Consider the following 18,745-nt stretch of genomic DNA (forward strand, 5'->3'; position numbering starts at 1 on the left):
CTCCTCCTCTTCCTCCTCCTCCTCCTCCTCACCGTCTGTCCCGAGCGGCGGATATTATTGACGAAATCGCTCGCGACCACGCCGTCGTCACGGCTCTTTTAGGTTAGGCGTCCGTTTGCCGAAGCTCTGCTCGGCTTTGTGTTTACGCGCGGCGCCGTGTGCGAAAAAGAATCGGAGTAGCTCGATGCACACGACGAGTGCATATCGATTTTGGGTCGGAGGAGCGAGCAGAGTGCATCGCGGAGGTGGTGCGAAACGTGCGAATCACGCCTCTATAACCTCTCGAGCACAGTAGCGACGGCGGCGTTCTCTTTGTATGTTACAGTGTTGCCGGAACCCACGGGACATTAAAATAATAATCGGCCGCGCAGCTTTTTCCTCGTGAAAGTGCTCCGCATCGTCAAGGAAAACGACGCGAAAAACTCGACTCTCGGCCGAGAGAAAAAGAGAGGCGGAGGAGTGAGCGAGAGAGACATTCCGAAATCAAAAGCCGGCGGCAGAGCACAGCGAGTATTGATTGTTTCGCGCAGTACAGCGCGTCTGGTTTTCTGTCTCTCTCTCTCTCTCCCTCGCATATACACACTCACACATACACGCCGCGGTACAGCAGCAGCAGGACGTTCGAATCGCTGTAAATTCTTTTTGCATTTTCTCCGAGCGAGCGTCTGGCGAATCGAGAACAGCCGAGCCGAAGAGAGAGAGAGAGAGAGAGAGAGAGATAGACAGGCTGCGCGAAAAAACGGGAAAAGCACCTCGCTCGACCGGTCGTAACGGGGAGAGCGGCGGCGGCTGCTGCTGCAGTCGCCAAGTGGATTAGCTCTCTCGCGCGCGCTCGCACACACATACCTACGTGTATAGCGGAATGCGGAGCGCTGCAGCGAAAAACGTCTTTTCCGAAGCGTTATCTCTCGCGCGAGCCCGAGCACGAGTTTATTTACATCTGCACGGGACATTCCATCGTTCGCACTCCGCTATCTTGGGGGGCGTGAAAGAGAGCCCGCGTTCTCGCATTTTGCGTGTAAACGCATGTCTACCATACGGGAGGAATGCGAGGGTTTTTGCATCCTCTCGCACAATATAATCCGCTGCTGTAGACGCGGTTACGTAAGGACCGAGCGAGCGAGCGAGAGAGAGAGAGAGAGAGAGAGAGAGCAAGTTCACTAGCCCGCGCCAGATGTGTTCAATGAACGCTGAGCCGTCGGGAGGGAGGGGAGCCGCGCCGGACTTTCAGCGAATCGTGAGAAAATAGCTGCTCCGCCACTGCTACCCTTTCGATTCTCTCTCTCTCTCTCTCTCTCTCTCTCTTTTTTAAACAGACGTGAGAAGAGACGCTGCACGTGCACGCTTCCGTCGGCTAATGCTTTTTTACTCCTCGTCTGCTATAATTCACAACGTCGCAGTGGCAATAATAATAATAATAATAATAATAATAATAACACGATGACTCGCTTCTGTTCACAGAATAAACAGCCGCTACCCGAGGCAGTATCAGCAGCAGCAGCCAAGTTACGACGAGCGTAAGCGTTACTATCAGGAGAAGAAGCATCGTCAGAAGAGCAGCTCATATTCCCCGACTCCCTCGTCCGGACCAAGAACTCCCGGTCCCTCGGCCAAGCGAGACGACGACAGGAGTAGTTCGAGTCCAGCAAGAGTAGTTGCCCAAGTCGAAGCAGAAGACGATCCAATGGACGGCATGGACGGAAACAACAAGCCTGTTCTCAACGATGACCCCTCGGTCACCCTGACCATCCGCCTTATCATGCAGGGCAAGGTGTGTATACACACGATGACACGATCTCTCTCGTCTCGTATAGCACGCTGCTGTCACATCGAGCAGCGTATATTACTGTACAAGCCGTGATAAGTGACGAGCGAGAGCTACCGGCATCTTGGCACTGACTGCCGGCCGATTTATCACGACGACGTAGGAGATACTTACGGAAATACACTCGGTGGCGATTGAGCGATTATTGTAAAGAGCTCGCGACGACGAATTGTTTATACGGTTACTTTTAATGCGTTCGCGTAAAATCAATGCGAGTCCGCGAGGCAGCTGCGTCTGTCTGTTATTTATTTTTTCCGTCGCGCGCGTCTGCCAAGTTTCGCATTATACGCTGTATGTGTGTGTGCGTGTGTGTGTGTGTGTGTCTGCTCGAGGCCATTGTCGTCGGCTTCCATTGTCGTGTGCTCGTACTTCTTCTTCTCTCCCGCGAAACTCGAGCCCTTCCTCCTCTCGTTATTATAATCATTATGCGTCCCTTTCTCCGCCGATAGATCCTCGCGCTAGGTTTATTGCGTAGCGGCGTAATTTTAATCGATGGATAATCGTCGCGGTCGTTATGAAAAGAGACTATACGCCCAGCTCATTCCTCCAGAAAAATAACGTTTCGAAGTCATAACTCGATTTTCCTTGAGATTTACCTGGCGCACTGCTCGCGCGGTAATTCGATAGAGAGAGAGAGAGGCTGATAAACTTCGTGCCCGAGCGCTAAAAATTTAATGGAGAACAATGGCTCGCTCGCTCGACAAAAGCGAATTTAATAACCGCCGTCGTATCGATTTCCCGCTCGGCAGCGACGAGATTGAATTTTTTTCTTCTCCCTCTACCGCTCTCTCTCTCTCTCTCTCTCTCTCTCTCTCTCTCTCTCTCTCTCTCTCTCTTTCGCATTAGTCGCGCGCGCATAACCCAAAAAGCGATTTAATTCAATTTCCGCGATGAGTATTTATTTATAGCGCGTAAGCGAGCGACGGACCACGTGTGCTTGACGATAATCGATGGAATCGCTGACGATTATAAGTCGCCGGACGATTGCGGTGGGTAAAGTACTGCGCGCGCCGCGCGACGACCTCGTTTGGATTTATTTTAGAAGTATACAATTTTACAATCCCGTTGTACGGGCTGCGCCCGAACGCCGCGCGTCTTCCATATTAAACTCAGCTCTGCGAAGTTTGTGTACGAATTAAAAGTGCGTCGCGCGGAATCGAGTTGCAGCGGCTAATCTGCCGAGGCCGAGTTGTTGTTGCCGTCGCCGTTTCGAACTTTCGTAATTATTTAATCACGCGCGAGCTCTCGATTGTTCAAACTTCCCGAGATCTCGTTACGAACTTAGCAACGATTTACGCGCTTGGTCTTCGAAAATTAAAAAAAAAGAGGAAGTCCGCGTGCTCCCGATCGAGCCGCTGGAGTGTCGCGGGAAAATTATTGCACGTTCTTGCACATCTGAATGATGCTCTCCGCGGCCCGCATATATCGCTCTCCTCTTGAGGGCTTCTCTCTCTCTCTCTCTCTCTCGCCCCGCAGTGTCTCGAGCCCCCTCTACTTTTTCTTTTTTGTCAGCTGCTGCATGCTCGGCAGCTCCTTTCTTCGCGACACATCTGCCGGCCGTCGCTGAAAATATACTCGGCCCGAAGCGCCTAAAAGTAGAGTATGCGCGCGCGAATACCGGGAGAGAGAGAGAGAGAGAGAGAGAGAGAGAGAGAGAGAGAGAGAGAGAGAGAGAGAGAGTGAGTATAAAGTGTACGTAGGTATCGATTGCGAGCGAGCGAGCTGCTACCTATTCCCCTCCTCTTCTTCCCGCCTTTGTACCGATGCAGCGCACAGTGTCTCTTTCTCTCTCCGCCTCTCTTGGATTAAGATCCGCCAGACGCATTTGTTTTCCCTGAAAACGAAGAGAGGCCACGTGCGCGCGCGAGCGAGACTTATAAATCTACCGCTGAACTTGAAGCTTTCTTGCCAGATTTCTTTTTGCGCCTCTTGCGCGCGCGAGCCATGTTCTCCTCGACTGGTAGGAATAATAACGACCTATTTTCGATTCCGACTTGCCATTGTCATTCGCTGAGAAAAGTATTATATAGGTATAGATGAGCGTAATAGAGGCGGTTCTCCATCGATACGCGCAAGTGCAGCCAATCGAGCGGGAGTAATAGTCGGGTATCGGCTGTCGCCTATAGAATATCGGAAACGATAATAGAATATATCGCTATACCCGTCGCAGACTGACCGATTGGCTGGCGTCCCTCTGGCCCCGGTCCAGTAGCCACGACTCGCTACACACAGTCAACGAGCTCCCGACGTTTTCCATCGCGACTTGTCGTCTGCTGCGTATACTGTGTACTCTTTTGAGTCCTTTTCTCTCTCTCTCTCTCTCTTTCTAGGCAGTAAAACCGGCACGCAAAATAAATTTCTCTCGCGAGCTGCCGCCGCGTGATAATAAACGACGCGTTTCAATGTCAATGTTCTCCGCGCATGCGCCGGGTCCCCCACTCCTCGATATCCTCAGCCTATCAATTGGCTCTCCTCACCACCCCCTCGTTGGACCTAACCCGATCATTGGCCGCGTGCCAGTTTTTTTCTCTCATTTCTGCCGCAAACCGCCGGCTCGTACTCCAAACGTGTGCATCCTTTCCGCTCGTTTTCGCGGCGGCTAATACCGCGTGTGTGCCTGTGCGCTGGCCTGATTATTTTGCTTGGAGATAATCAAAGTTTAACTGCGGTTGTTCGCGCATAAGTACTCGATTAGCGGAATTTTTCGCGATATACCTAACCATCCGCAGAGTTCTAATCGGCGGCGCTAAGGAAAACTCGTCGAGGAGAGAGAGAGAGAGAGAGAGAGAGAGAGAGAGAGAGAGAGAGAGAGAGAGAGAGAGAGAGAGAGGTTAACGATCCTCGACTTCCGCCGCGTGGGAGCCCTGATTCACCGTAGTGGCATCGGCGGCCAGCCTACTTACTCTCCCGATAGCTTTGCGAGTATACACACACCGAAGATACCGTCCGGTAAAAAGCCGGTCTCTCTCTCTCTCTCTCTCTCTACTAGCTCGCGACTAAGTTTAGAAGTGGCTCGCATACCTGCGCACACTGCTGCTTTCTCGCTTTGCAGCTACGCGCCGTTCGTCGTCTAGATCTGCGTGACATTATCGGGAGGGTCAGCCGGCCGCTGCTGCTACTACTGCATAACTGCTGCGCTGGACCGGCGAGTCTAGCGCCTCTATTATTAGAAAATACGCTACTCTCCCTGGCTCACCCCGCCGCTGATCCTCTTTTTATTTTTATTTTTATTTCTCCTTTATAGCGAGCGAGCAAACGCGCGCATGTCTTTCTCTTTTATCCTATACGTCGCGCGCTCTCTCGACGGTTTATTTTAAAGCTTTCGGTCTATCGGCTACCGCCACTGCTGCTGCTTTTATTTGCGAGCTGCCGCTGCTGTGGCTACTTCGCGTGATTAATCGGACGAGTCGCTCTCTCGTCGTTTTATTATTATGCGACGATATTCATGCGATGCTCTTTTTTCTTCGTCATTTCAGGAGGTCGGAAGCATCATCGGCAAGAAGGGAGAGATCGTCAAGAGGTTCCGCGAAGAGGTAATTATCTTCCTTGTTCTGCTCTAATGTATATCTCTCTGATCTCTTGCTCCCTTGCGAGTCTCGCTGGAAATATTCCGCGAGGAGATTCAATAAATTCGCCTTTCGACGCGCGCGCAATCTCTCTGATAATGGAATTGCGCGAGTTGCGAGAGAGCGGATTTTCCGCGCGATCGATGAGTCTCTCGTGAAAGCGGGACAGAGAGGAGCAACAGCAGATTCATAACGTCGTGCTTGTCTTCTGTCGCAGTCCGGAGCCAAGATCAACATCAGCGACGGCTCGTGCCCGGAGCGAATAGTGACCGTGACCGGTCCGACGAATTCGATCTTCAAAGCGTTCACCCTGATCTGCAAGAAGTTCGAGGAATGGTGCTCCCAGTTCCACGACATCCAGGGTGGCGGTAACGCCGGAGGCGGAGGTGGTGTCCCCAGGCCTCCCATCACTCTCAGGCTGATCGTGCCCGCTTCTCAGTGCGGCTCCCTCATCGGCAAAGGTGGCTCCAAGATCAAGGAGATTCGCGAAGTCACTGGAGCTTCTATTCAAGTCGCCTCCGAGATGTTGCCCAACTCGACTGAGCGGGCTGTTACCATATCTGGCACCAGTGAGGCCATCACCCAGTGCATATATCACATATGCTGTGTCATGCTAGAGGTATGACTTCATGTAACCGAATCGCGATCGACTTGTCGTACGTTGTTGATTTTCATTGGCGGTGCGGGGAGGAACGATCTCTGTGTAAAAGAGAGCTTTGCTCTTTGGTTTTTGGATTCGAATGATCGTTCTTGCCCGTCGAGCAATGTTGTCGTAAGCCATTGGTTGTGGAAGAAGGGCTGACATAAAGCTTGAATTTTTCAGAAAAAGATACAAAAGATACAATTGCCACTACGGCGAGAGGGCATGGGCTAAGCTAGAGTGGACAGTTGCAAGTACACAATCGGTAGGTAGACGGAATGATTTTACAGTCTCCCCCTGTACAATACCAGATACCAGATATCACCCGTTGTGTACTGTCTACACAGTGTAGCCCAGTGTCCCCATAGCCGAACCAATAGCTGACATGCAACATCTCTCCCTCCGATGAAAGTCAAAGAACAGAGATTGAAAAAAAAATCTTTAAAATAAAATCAAAATGTCTCATAGTACGTAATAATAATGCTTGTCGTTTGTCGGTCGTCCGTTTTCTGTTTTACACGAAACGGGCGCATCGTCGTTTGTTCTGCTTTCTGTTTCAGTCCCCTCCCAAAGGTGCCACGATCCCTTATCGCCCCAAACCCCAAGTTGGTGGGCCAGTGATCCTGGCTGGTGGGCAAGCCTTCACCATCCAGGGTAATTACGCGGTGCCCGCCCACTCGGACGTAAGTACAGTAATGCCTATGTCCGCCGCCCCCGCTGCCGGGACAGCCCCCCACCCGCCCTCGCTCAACGGCCAAACTCTACAGACCTCGCCCTTCGCGGCCCACCCCTCCTCGCCCTTCGCAGCTTCACCACACGGGCATCATCCCCTATTGCCCGCCCACCTCGCCAACCCTCACCATCATCCTCTACACCCGAGCTCCCTACACGCCAGCGTGGCAGGCCTCGCCGACCCCCTGCTGAAGAGTGGACACTTGCAGGCAGCCCTCCCGCCCGCACACCTCGTGGCAGACGCCGTAAGTCTTTTGTTTTTCGTGACTCCAACGAGCCACCCCAACCTACCCCCTCTACTCCTACAGACCCAATCCGACTGACCCATCCTTCCCTCACCCTTTCTCTCTTTCTTTTTGTTTACTCCAGCGCGCTCGACTCGTTCTCTGCAGGCTGTGCGGATCGTACAATCGTACTCTGCTTCTTTGTCAAAGAGCCGCAGAAGACCGGGAAGGGCGATAAACGCATTCCTATCTGCATCGGCCCTTCGTTACACCCCCCCCCCAACCCCTATCTCTGTCTCTATTTCTGGCTCTACTCCCGGCTAGTGTCTGTTGATGTCCCCTGCTCTGAGGCCAACCCTAGTACAGCCTGGCTTTACCCCGATTTTCTTTTTCAACCCCCCACCCTGTGTTCTCGCCTACTCTGTTCTCTGTGTATGACCACCACCACGTGCCCTGGTTTTCTATCACCTCGCTATCTCTCTCTCTATCTCTCTGTCTCTGTCTCTCTTTTGAATGTTTGTTGACGTACACTACGCCGCGCGCCCATCGAGTTCAAGGTGTCTTCGAGACGACCTTCGAACTCCGCGGGCCGCTTTTGCTCTTGCTTTGCTTTTGCACGCTTTTCCGCATGCCTGTATGTGAATAAGAAAAAAAGACACTGTTTATTATGTATATAATTGTGAATAAAACGAGCCTCCCGTACTCACGTGTTCTCGCTTATTTTCTTTTTGTTCCGTTCTCTTTCGTTATACTATACAGTCTATTTACTCGAGTTAGCGGGAAAAAAGAAGCGACGCAAAAATAGATCGATATCAAAGGGTCGCGCGAACCTTCCCGGAGGCATATCCCTCGCTGTGCAGGACGCCGCATTATATAAATATATAACGAAACAGATAAATGCACACTACTTATCGACAGCTCGTTGAAAAGTGGAGCGGCTCTGATAAATGAATGCGATCGAAGTTTCGAAAGTTGAAAAAAAAACAAACAAACGAGAGAATACTGCTCTCTCGCGCGACGATACATCCTGTGCGGGAAGTTTCGAGTGCGATGTGCATGAAAAAAAAAATAGGAGGAGGAGCGCATCGCGATAATAATGTGCGAAAAAGACGTGTGCGATGAGGCGCGCTTGAAAATTTTCGAAATTCTCTCTTCCGAGCTCGAAAGTTCGACTAATCGAGCTTCTTTTTCAACGCTCCAAATTCATCGCGAAGTAAAAACAGAGGACTATACACTGGCGGCGTACAGTCTTCGGCTCTCAGCAATAAATTTCAGCGCATATTATACGCGAGAAATGAAAGTCGAAGGAGTAAGGGGGGTGGTTAAAGCTGCTATTAGCGACGAGAAAACGCTTCTCCGGTCTTTGATTCTGAATCTCATTACCATAGTTATATTCATCTTTCGAGAGCGCTGCAAATTCCGCCGCGTCTCCGTTTCTCATTTGCATCTTTTTCGACGTCCCGACTGAATTATTGAGAGGGCGCTTGCCGCGCGCGCGATCGATCGGAAGCTGCGTCCTCGTCGTCGTCGTTCTCCTTCTCGCACACGTCCGACCGTACGTTACCTTCTACTCCGACCGTATGTCATTTTTTTTTCCTTCTGTCTGCTGTCTGTCTGCTGGAAACACTAACCGCAGATTATGTGTACGCGCGCCTCGACTTCGTACTTCCTCTCTCTGTCTATGTACAGCGAGTGAGAACAAGCTGAAGCTTTCCGCCGCTTTTTTACTACTATTATAATAGCAGAGCAACTTCGGTTGTGTACAGCATTACTATGTATTGATACGACGATGTACAAATAGTCTATAACCATCTCTCCTTGGTCCGCTTTGTTTTATAAAGTCATATAACGCACGAAAAAGGAATCGACTGAGACATCTGTAATTAAACGAAGTACAAAAGGGTTTGCAGGTGTTTAGCGACCTCTGATGGCGGTACTAACTTCTGCTCTGGTGCTTATAAGCGAGGTGGGGTAATTGATTCGATTGGTTGGTTTGTTGGCTATTGGAATCGTCGCGGAAACTATACGTATATCTATATAGTGATATGAAGAATGCATGGCACGAGAAGGTAGATTTAGGTCACAACATGCGCTTATTCATTGATTCTCTCTATTTCTCTCTCTCTCTCTCTCTCTCTCTCCCTTTACCTCTTTCTACTATATCCTCACCCACATATATATTCCATTTTCGTCTCTTTCTCTCTAGCTCTTATATTCTCTACTGTCTACGTTGAATCCCATCTCTCTAGCTTTCTCTCCACTCATCCGCGCGATGTATATGCATACGGTGACTTGAAAATGCTTGAATCAGTGCTCTGCCGACACGTCAGTTGGAAAACATTTTTTTTCTCGCGTCGCCTCGGGAAGAGTGTGCCTTAATACCGGGAGAAAGAGCGAGAGAGATAGATATAGAACCGGCATGAATAGCGAAAAATTGATCTGGAAGTGCCTCCTTTTTGCTCGTCGACGCGGAAAACTCGCGCTGATGCTGCTATACTAGCTACTCTTCTCTCTTTTTTATTTCAGATGTAACGTAGACAGTGATTGCTATTGTACACCTTTGAATATATATAAATATTCTCTTGAGAACTAACAAGTAATTTTCCGAGTGCCTATATACATACACCAGTTATTAGACATACTCAGCTTTCGCCGCTTACCTGACATACAATGCTTTTTTTCCCTATAAATATTTTTTTTTCACTCTCTCACTTGACCATGTCTGTTTATTTGACGTCCTGATCATATGCGCATATACTGGGTGTATGAATGGAGTTTTTTTTGTTCTCGATCGTTCGAACGATCGTCGAGATGACAGCAGCTTTTTTCGCGCGTGAAAATGAAATTCAACACCCACTATATCGAACTGACGCTAGAGGATGGACAAACAACGACCACGAATCCCTGTCTCGTCTGACTATATAGCTTTCCCAATAATACTCTCTCTCTCTCTCTCTCTCTCTCTCTCTCTCTCTCTCTCTCTCTCTCTCTCTCTCTCTCTCTCTCTCTCTCTCTCTCTCTATCTCTGTATATGTTGCGTGATCATACTTTTGAAGACTTGTTTGAAAGTAAATTTTTCCCCTCATCACGTTCGTCTCACCACACGAGAGCTTTTTTGTTATTGTTATTTTTTTCCGACCATCAAAAACTTTTTTATCATTTTGTCCACTCACCTCTAGACACACTTATTACAACACACTCTCACACGAAAACTCTGTACTACGTTTTTACTTTTGTCTTTCATTTCCATTTCTATCTATCTCTGTTTGTCTCTGCTTCTCTCATGTCGTCATCAATGAATCTTTCATTTGCCCCCCGTTACGAGATACAAAGTCTGTTATAGTATAGCACACGGCTTTCGACTTACGTACTCTGTGTAGAGCTGCTATATCATACAGTATAGCGAGGAGTTTGCGCGAGGGTGGGCTGCCCTTGGACAGTTTTTTTAAAATTTTTACGATGATTTTTTTCCTTTGTTTTTCATACTCTATTTTTTTTAATTGCGTTACCATTTTTATAGCACAGTTACGACGTCCCTCTAAAACGTTTACGAGGCCTGCAATGCCTCGCTGTAATAAACGAAGGTAAATCGCTGATACTTCAAAGCGGAGATTTTAGAGGGATGACTAATTGCTTTAGTTTATACAGTATTATACAACCCCTTCACATGCATTGAGTTTTCGTTATAGGTCGCAGCGTTATGTGTGTGACGGCATAGATGAACTTTGCCGTCTCGCGCGTGTAACCTTCATTCAGCCCTCTCCACACTTCCTTTTTTCGTTCATCAAAAGATTTGCGCAAACAGATCGGATTATACGCGGAAAATGAAGGAAAAAGATCGTGTACGTACGAATCTCATTTTTAGCGGGCATCTAAGCGTGTCTCTCATGCATGATCTGAAGTTTTCTCTATATAAATAGTTGGTAGAATTTAGTCGTCTGTTAAATTGTTACACTGTTCACTGAAAAGTAGCTTACATGTAACATACATATTTATATATAACTCTCGGGGAGTTATATAGTTTATGATCGACGAGTTTTGCAACGTAAGAGCGACGATTCGCGATGCTGCGCGCACCGCGTGTGACCTCAAATGATCGATAGCCCACTTTTTTCGTCGCGTAAAACGTGTACATGTATTTATAGAGATAAAAGTGACGGAGGGGAAGTACCAGCGCAGAGGGTAATGGTCATATTGGGTGAGGCTAGAGGAGGGAGGGGGGCAAGGGGGGAGACAGACACCCGCGTGTATTTCAAACTCGATTTGCGCGCGCGACGACCCCTCCGTTAACTCCAATCTGGCTGTCATTAGCGATGCGCCTCATCTCTTTCCCTGATGTGCGCCTGGTATATCTATATATCGCTGCACGAGCCTCGAGCGAATTCATCGGGAGAGAGAGAGAGAGAGAGAGAGAGAGAGAGAGAGAGAGAGAGAGAGAGAGAGAGAGAGAAAGAAAGGTGTAAACAATTTAACGGATCGACGATCATTGTTTAGCCGCTCTTACGTTTATGCACACATTTATAGACTGTGCGACAGAAAGAGGAAGTCGCGAGAGGACGTGTAGTATAGTTATTGTGTTGAAAAAGGAGAGATAGCGCGACGCGCAGTAGTATATGGTCGAGATAAAAAACAAACGCGTGAATACGTATTGGTGTGCGATACACGCGTAAAGTCAGAACGAATGATAAGAGGAGAGGAAGGGGTAGAAGGAAGGATTCGCGAGCGCTCGTATAGTTGTTTTAATGTTACTCGTTCGCGTTTTTATTATTATTATGATTTACATATAGTGTGGCCCCTGTAAAATATTGAAAAAAAGATCCCCGCAACGAATAGCCCGTTATTATATTATTATTATAAATCCCAGCAAAGAATCTGTTGACCACCACACACAATAAAAAGATAAAAAAAATCCCCTGAAAGTGAGTCCCGAAAGTCCAAGTACTCATCGTCGACGCTTTTGCGTTTGCTTTCGTCGCTGTTACAGATGGGCAAGCTCGGCAGCAGTCCATTGGCCGGACTAGCCGCTCTCGGCCTCGGCGGACTCGCAGCGCCGGCGAATACCGGAGGTCTCAACCCAGCAGGTAATTTCCGTTTCTCTGTGCAATGCAATTTCCCGCACTACGCCACCGTATCTTCGGTGAGCCGCGAGGAAATTGTTCGGGAAAAAAGCCTGCGTGTATATACGTAGATAGCTCTGCGCTGAAAGCTCGATCGGCCGTGATGGCTCTGATGGAGTCGGCAGTGTCTGCGCAGTATGCGGTTTTGACGTTTTCGCAATTAACTTCAGTCCAGATGGCGCTGTATGACGAGTGACGCCGACGATTGTTAGCGCGAAATTACGCATTCGAAACTGTTACTAGCGCCATCTGCGAGTGAGGTTATGGTCTTTCTCCTCGCGCGTGAATCGTTCGAATTGGAGGAAGCCATGAGGTGAGCACCGAAAGAGTGGATCATTAATTTGAATATCATTTTTCGATGAACCTGACGGCCTAGCATTGGCAGCACTGGCCGGAAGTCAGTTGCGTACCAACAACGCAAACCGACAGCAACCTGCGGCCAACAACCAGACGCACGAGATGACGGTGCCGAACGAGTTGATCGGCTGTATCATCGGCAAGGGTGGCACCAAGATCGCCGAGATCCGTCAGATTTCCGGAGCCATGATCCGCATCAGCAACTGCGAGGAACGCGAGGGTGGACCAACGGATCGTACCATCACCATTACCGGTAATCCGGACTCGGTCGCGCTCGCCCAGTATCTCATCAACATGAGGTGAGTCCACCAATTGCAGTGTGATTATACTCTTACGTATAGCCCCTTTTCATGATCTTCTTGTCTCCGCACCGTTATACCCCCCAAACTCGAATATATCCGATCCGATCGGATTTCTCTCTTATGAGCGAATATCATTGGCGCGAGTGATAGTTGATACGCGTGTTAGGTTATTGTACACCAAACGTGGCTGTTTGAGGGTAAAAGATACACGGATACAAGAGTCTATACTCCATTGCGAGGATGTGTCGATAGAAAGATGATAAAAAGGAAGTGGCGAATCGATCCTTCTGCTGCGCGCACATCAGTCTTTCTAGGTCGCCCTTTGATCTTCACGTCGAAGGGAGTTGACTGTACATACTTCTTCGCCTGTGACGATTATGCGTGCTTTGTTCCATTGTATAAGAAGCCTACTTTTGAGAAAATGAGAGAAAAAAGAGGAGGAAGGATCGCACGCGTCATTGTCGCAGGGGTACAAAGTTTGACGACTCGAAGGTAAAGACTATAAATACAGAGGTGAACATGACATAAAAGGCGGTAATGCCAAAAGAGTGAGACGATGGAACAAAGTGGTCGAGATATGTGTGTAATAGAGCTACAAAAAAAAAATGGGTCATCTCCAGCCCCAATAGCTCGTAAGATACGTACCACAGCAGCGTCATAAAGCATCGAGCAGCAGCAGCAGCAGCAGCAGCGGCGGCGGCGGACAAATCCACGAAGAGAAATGCGGCAGCTGCGGCTTCCCAAGATCAACGACTGTTCTCTAATCCCTTTATTTCCAGGTCCTGTATAATACTTCCAGGTCCAGACAAATATACAATACCTTGAGAATCCTGAAGACTCAACTGTCCACACTCGTATAACGACATTCTTCTACTCCTTTATTTCAAGATCAAATTATGCTTCCACCTAATGGACCTTTGGGTAACGCTGAATTTGCAAAATCGTCCAGTTCTAAATGCAGAGAAATGGACGAGCTGACATACAAACGACGCGTTACCGATGGTTGCGAAAATACTCTTTCCCCTGTTCCAAAAGGTGATATCATTCGTCAAAGACATGTAACATCCTTTCCTCGGACTGAACTCGGAGATAAAAGTCCATTATAGTTCATGTATACGATCCTGTCATGATAACATAAGTGATCCTTCATTGATACTACTATTTTGTTTTTTTTATTTTGTGCAACAATGCAACATGTGCTTCTTTAATTTTTTTTTCATTTTTTTTTTAAGTACAAAGTCGATATGCACTAAATGATATTTTTTCTCCGAGTCGAGTGGGTCAGCGTATAAGAAAAAAGAAAAATCTTCACACTCGAGAGGCTTCCACTTCCGTCGTACACGACTATACTTTTTTTGTTATTGGTATAACAGTAGTGTAACACTTTCGAGTTTAATTAATGTCATAATCCAATTAACGCCTGATTTCACACTAACACGCGCAGTAAAAAGCAGCTGGAAGCCTCTTCGCGCTTACGCTTGTTTTTTTTCTTTTTTTTTTTTTAATATTCATTACATCGTTTTTGCGCTTACTCATGTCGCACGTCCGATTATCAGAGCTTCATCGAAAAGAATCTCGCGTTTGATTTTACCCGACTTTTATTTATTTGCTTTTTTGGCACGGTGTGCATACAGTGACTTATATTAATTTTCATTTTTTTTTTTAGTGTTCAAACTCGTGTGACATGGCTACGCATACGCAATCGATTTACATGTATATTCTTCCGCACGACGATCTCGGTATCGAGATGGTCGTTCGAGGACACGGGCTTTGAGCAATTTGTTGAGAGAAAAAATCAATCGGAACACCTGCCTACAGATCCGTAATAAGAATCAAACACACCAGTCCAAGGCCTTACCAACCATGCGCACCTTCAACGCATTATAATTATAATCCATTATATATATATATATATATTTTATTCCAGATGTCACTCACCTTACTACTACATATATAATAACCATCGAGTAAAACACAAAAAAAGACAATGCCATTGTGATCCTCCAGTGTTTTTCTCCATTTGCCATGATTTATTATTGCGTACTTTATCGACGAGTCTCCCAAACACCCCCCAAGTTGCACTCCATCCATTGCGCGACCTGCACTTTTTCCTCCTGGAACGTTGCTCTCATGTCTGTTCTTTTATCCTGTATATCATAATGATTAAGAAATGTGGATCATCGGTAGATTGACTACTCATTTTTCAGTCATTCCTTGATTTCATTTTGTTTGTTGATTTTTGCGATTCGACTCTCCAGTCGGTAAAGTGCAGATCGCGTGTTTTTTTTTGTTATTTTATTTTTTCGTAGAAGCAGGGACCTGGTGGCTTCGCAAAAACACGCTAAATCTTTTTTGGTATTCCAAGGACGAATAATCACCCGTTTCTCCCGGTAAACTTTGTATTTTCACGCGTACTGCTTGAGATTTGTTTTTTTCAAAAAGACGATTCGATGTAGATTTGCGGAAATACGAAGTACCACGTTCCTGCTTGTTTTTGTTTTAATTTGGCGCTTGTTCGGTGCCCGTATAAGTGTGTACGGGGCATCGAGCAGCCGTTTTCGTAAACCGGACGCAATATCAGCAACGCGCGTGCGATATCGCGGCCAGCATGCGAAATTTATTAAGTTCTATCCATTTGATTATTCTAACTTTGATTTTTCACTAATTCTATATTTCTTTAGTAATTGCGCCAACTCTCGAACTATAATTATAATTTACCTCATCTAAACTTTCTTTCTTCACTATGGTCAAGCCACCATGTTTGAGTGTGGTATGCTTTTTTTCGCAACTCGTTCATCGTGGATTGACCAATTGTCTGTCTTACAAATTATAATTTTTTTTTCTCAATACTCTCACTTCTTCATCATTACGATTCACGTTACTAAAACTATGAATCTTTTTGCTTTCGATCTTATCTTAATAATACGAGCAAAGATTATAATTAAGTTGAGACACGTCGATGGTCCTCGGCACGAGAGAGTGAGTTTAGTTGCAGCCTTAAAGTCCTGATCCCAGTAGTAGCGATTCCTGGCATTTGACATACATACTATTCTGAAACACATCAAAACACGTAGAAAGAAGCATCCGCATACACTCGGATCTCCGGGCTCTAGGGCTGGAAGCAATCGCTCTCGACTCGAGAGCTCATCGACGTTTATAAGCAAACAATCCTGAATGAAATCCTAAAACTGCCTCAATCTCTGACATTATTTGTTGTCTTGTTCCCCAGTGTCGAACTGCAGAAAGCTAACCTAGAGGCCCAAAATACCCAAAACCCTGGCAGCGGCACAACTCCCGGGGCGACCGGGGCCAGTGCTACTTCCCCCTCTACCACCACTACCACTGCCTCTCCCTTGGCCAGCGCCATCCCACTGGCACAGCTGTTAAGCAAGCCGGGCGCCCTCAACGCCCTCTCGAGTCTCACCGCTCTCGGCGGTTTAACCGAGCTGCTAGGGGGCGCAGCGGGCGCCGCGGCTACCGCTTTGCCAGTCCAGACGACGGGCGTCCATCGTTCCCACAAGGCTTTCACACCGAGACTCAGGAGTCCCAGCGCACCAGGACCCATCGACAGCGGCAAGTTTAAGTCCGAGCGCGCCAAGTACAATCCTTATTGAGTTGTCCTTGGTACAACTAGCGCCAGCAATGGCGACTCGGCAGAGAACAACAACAACTGATCGAGTGACATGCGCGCACATGATAAACTTACATAGACACACACACACATACACACAGCTTTATCATTCGATTCTATTGTAATACACGAAGACAATTATTCTGATCATTATTATTGTATACTTCCCTACACACACGTTTTGCTCACACTTAATAATACCGTTCTTATTGTACTGAATACACACACACACAGACACACAGCCTGGTCATTCGGACTGAAGCAGGATTTTTCATTTTAATTCGTCGCTACACGTTTACAGTTTCTCTTGGACTTTGAAAATAATATAAACTGATGTATGTATGTACAGGGGATCGTCTGTGCCAAAATTAGTCTGTATATCCTGTTTCACAAAGAATCATTACGCTGAAAATACTGTATGGAGACACCGATGTAGAACGACGATGAGTTTTTTTTTGTAAACAGATATAGACGGTATACCAGCGCGTGTACCTTATCTTCTTTTGTGTAGGACTTTTGTCTTCTTCTGCCGATAAGATTGACAAATTTGCGCGCTTCTCTTTCGGAGTGTTATGTCACGGCGGATTTTAAAATGAACAGCACGCGTATTTTTAGAGAACGTTGTACACACAATCACGCGCGACTTCAATCAGTCTGTTCCGCTTCATTTATTATTATTATTATTATTATTACTACTACTACTACTTTTTTCTAGCGAATAGCCATTTATCCGATTTTATCACTACGAAGTAACTATTTTTTGACTCGTATATTGTTTTCTGGTTATTTTTTCTTGTACTTGTGATACGAATCGAGCGTTTTTTTCTTCTTTCTTTGAGGATGCAAACGTCACGAGGTGGAATGAATGTGCGTGAGTGAGTTGTATAAGAATACAAAATGAACAGACGTTTTGAATAGTGTACATGTATTCTCGTGGAAAAGCTATAGACTTGCATATTTCGTTTAGTCGCGTAAGCAGAAGTCGTAATCATTGTAACTGTCGAAAATGACCGAGATGAAATTTTGAGGATAAAAATAAGAAAGAAGAAAAAAAGAGAGAAGCGAGTTGTAGACCTTGGCTTAAGGGCAAATCATTTTTGTTGGATAAAGAAGTAGAGCTTAGTGTCCTGAGATAAGGAATCTCTTTTTCTGGTACTTGGAATAATCACTACTATTAAAAGAAAAATATGATAATTCTACGTATATACATATTCGTATATAAATATTATATTCTATCACTGTAACTTTACGAGTACTAATGTATGAGTACAATAGAGTTTAGCGAGAATCCATATCTCTCTGTTTGTCGCGAGTTCAGCGTGTGAACAGCATTTTACTTTTTTTCTGTCCTTTCTCTTGCTACTATACGTATTTTCGAATGTACAGAAGTTTTCGCGACCCGCGTTTGTGTGAGAGCGCATATACAAGTAAAAAAGAAAAATCCGAGCATAGAATGAATTCAGAAAGAAAACAGTTCAGAGTGCGCGTCGACATTCCGCGAATTTTTTCGACTTTTTTTTGAATATGTAAAGAAAGAATCAGCGAATCGCAAGCAAAAATTGAACACTTTTTTCTGTTTATACCCGTAAGCGAGAAAAAAATGAGGAAATTTTGCCCGGTCCCCGGTAGGGCCGATTTATTTTTAAGACTTACGAATTACACGGAAAAGTAAAGGAGGCGTCACGACGTAAATAGCGAACCAACATTTTCGATACATTGTATTTTGTTATATTCCGAATTTGTGGTCATACTTCGTATACTCGCATCGATTATCAGCGAACGATTACTTTATACAAATATATATATATATTTTTTTTGTTATCAAGACAATAAAGATGGAAAAAAGAAAAAAAGACAAGGAATTTTTTTGTAATAATTCGTGAGTGAGAGCGAGAAAGAGAGTATGTGTGAAAGAGAAAAATAATCGAGCGAGAGATACGTCAAGCGTGAAGGACATTGATAGTGGAAAGTCGCGCTGAATTTCCTCTTTTGAATATTAATAAACGTCGATTGTGTGCTTAGCAATTGGCTACTCTGTATCATCTTAATAAATAAAGAGCTAGGCGTGTTTAATACAAAAAAATAACAGCATCACTATGGCGTGTACAATCTCTTGAAGCCTTCCTCAAAAGCTCGCAGCTGCTCGAACTGTTGATTAATTCAAGCAAGCCAGCTTCGAGTTTGCAACTACATAATACACTTATTTTTCTGACATTCTATACATCATAAGCTTAAGTAGATTTAGTATAAGCTCTGTCTGTGTACACATTTTTTTAAACACATACCGATCGATAAACTCGTGATCAATTGAGCGAAAATGAAAAAAGTCGAACCAAAGTGACGATGATGGA

General features: G+C 46.1%; 1 protein-coding gene across 21 annotated transcripts in view; it reads left to right on the forward strand.

Annotated features, from left to right (window-relative positions):
- Positions 1-18,745, forward strand: part of LOC100123707 (poly(rC)-binding protein 2) — a 78,325-nt gene that overhangs the window by 47,053 nt on the left and 12,527 nt on the right. For 4 of the 21 annotated variants that reach the window (XM_008204736.3, XM_032596372.1, XM_032596370.1 and 1 more), the window contains 6 exons: positions 1,462-1,771; positions 5,302-5,358; positions 5,609-6,010; positions 6,592-6,714; positions 11,972-12,068; positions 12,481-12,760. In XM_008204736.3, the coding sequence (XP_008202958.2) occupies positions 1,462-1,771; positions 5,302-5,358; positions 5,609-6,010; positions 6,592-6,714; positions 11,972-12,068; positions 12,481-12,760 (1,269 nt within the window). Of the gene's footprint in view, positions 1-804; positions 1,105-1,461; positions 1,772-5,301; positions 5,359-5,608; positions 6,011-6,591; positions 7,009-11,971; positions 12,069-12,473; positions 12,761-14,429; positions 14,763-15,992; positions 18,481-18,745 lie in introns of those variants that run through there. The other 17 variants (XM_032596344.1, XM_032596352.1, XM_032596351.1 and 14 more) reach the window with 8 other exon arrangements.

The sequence above is a fragment of the Nasonia vitripennis genome, chromosome 1 (genome assembly GCF_009193385.2).
Source record: "Nasonia vitripennis strain AsymCx chromosome 1, Nvit_psr_1.1, whole genome shotgun sequence".
In the NCBI taxonomy this organism is placed as follows: domain Eukaryota; kingdom Metazoa; phylum Arthropoda; class Insecta; order Hymenoptera; family Pteromalidae; genus Nasonia; species Nasonia vitripennis.